General features: G+C 32.3%; 1 protein-coding gene across 1 annotated transcript in view; it reads left to right on the top strand.

The window, feature by feature from the left end:
• Nucleotides 1–300: 300 nt before the first annotated feature.
• LOC111684217 overlaps nucleotides 301–1,642 on the top strand; it is a gene marked incomplete at its 5' end in the record, with an annotated part of 11,813 nt that continues 10,471 nt past the window's right edge. The window contains 3 exons of the mRNA XM_046955851.1: nucleotides 301–511; nucleotides 755–850; nucleotides 1,207–1,418. Coding sequence (XP_046811807.1) covers nucleotides 301–511; nucleotides 755–850; nucleotides 1,207–1,418 — 519 coding nt within the window. The remainder of the gene's footprint in view (nucleotides 512–754; nucleotides 851–1,206; nucleotides 1,419–1,642) is intronic.

The following is a 1,642-nucleotide window of genomic DNA, read 5'->3' on the forward strand; positions in this document are numbered from 1 at the left end:
TAGTCTAGTCTATAGTCTAGTCTATAGTCTAGTCTATAGTCTAGTCTATAGTCTAGTCTATAGTCTAGTCTATAGTCTATTCTATAGTCTAGTCTATAGTCAAGTCTAGTCTATAGTCTAGTCTATAGTCTAGTCTATAGTCTAGTCTATATTCTAGTCTATAGTCTAGTCTATAGTCTAGTTTATAGTCTAGTTTATAGTCTAGTCTATAGTCTAGTCTATAGTCTAGTCTAATACACAGTCTAGAATTTTCGTTTAAAATTAATTTTGTTTAATTCTTACACCTGTATTTATTTTCTGTATTTGATTAAAATCTTTTACAGCTTTAGTGATTTATGCATTTTTTATGCCAACAGTCGTTTGGCCACCACCGTTGAAATGACACCCGAAATGATTAAGTCCACCGTTCATGATATGGAAGTATTTCTAAAGGATACACATTTACAAATAAAACATAAACTTGATAATGGTTTTCATGTTTCCGTTGAAAAAGTTGTCAAAGATTTGGAAGGTTTGTATAAATAAAAACCCCCAACACATGCATAATATAGCTTGAAGCCTTTGCAACTTTATAACTTAAAACTTTTATTATAAAGTTGTAGAAGTCAGTGAGTAACTGTGGCTAAAGAAGATAAAGTTTTATGCTTCGTATTGTGTGAAAATGAGCTTTTTTTATTATAGTTTCTTTAATTTTTTTTTATTTTTTAAATTTTATATTTACTCGTAACATGTGCATTTTGTTATTTGACTTTAGATGTGGATGTTTTGTTGGGCGAACCCATTCAAGCGGAAATTTCAGCTCATACTGGCATTGAGTTGGCCTATGATTCTTTGGCAACATTAAGCTTGGGTATGTATGAGAATAAAATAAATATTTATCCTTCAAAATGAGAAATAAAAAAAAAGAAACAGGACACTAAAGAAATGACACTGTACGTATCACTTTGTCCTTGTTTGTGTGCACAAAATGTACAAAACAACATCTTCATTTGTAGTTGTAACATTATTATTGCTAATAAATCAATTATATTATTAAAGACTTTGACCCACTTAACTGGTAAACTGTAGTTACCATTCATTATAAGAAATAAATTCAAAATACAATTTCAAAATAGTTGTAAGTCTTTTTTTAAAAACTATTTCAATAATAATTTATTAGCATTTGGTTTACATCCTCCTTCTTTATTGCTTTCGTTTTCTCGGTAGTGAATGCGGAACTTATCTATCGTGTACTCATGCTGCAGGAGACTGTGGGGCGTGCTTTGAAATTGGCACAGGAGGCTGCTGCTCGCATGGAAGAGCTGCAAATACAATTGTCCGTGTTGCAACGTCAGTGCACGTATCGTGATCGTCCCCTGTGTGATACCTTACGTATAAGGAGTTTTGAGGAGAATGGTATTATTGATGCTTTGAAAACGGTAAGTAACTGCAGAAGGACAACGGATGTTAGCAGTGAAGAAGAGAACAAAATGTAATTGTTTGAAAAATTTGTTTGCTTAAGGACCTGTAGGAAAGTCAAGCTCAGTTTTAGATATAGTTCTGTTCTATTTCTGTTCTAGTTCTGTTCTAGTTCTGTTCTAGTTCTGTTCTAGTTCTGTTCTAGTTCTGTTCTAGTTCTGTTCTAGTTCTGTTCTAGTTCAGT

The sequence above is a fragment of the Lucilia cuprina genome, chromosome 6 (assembly GCF_022045245.1).
Source record: "Lucilia cuprina isolate Lc7/37 chromosome 6, ASM2204524v1, whole genome shotgun sequence".
Taxonomy (NCBI): domain Eukaryota; kingdom Metazoa; phylum Arthropoda; class Insecta; order Diptera; family Calliphoridae; genus Lucilia; species Lucilia cuprina.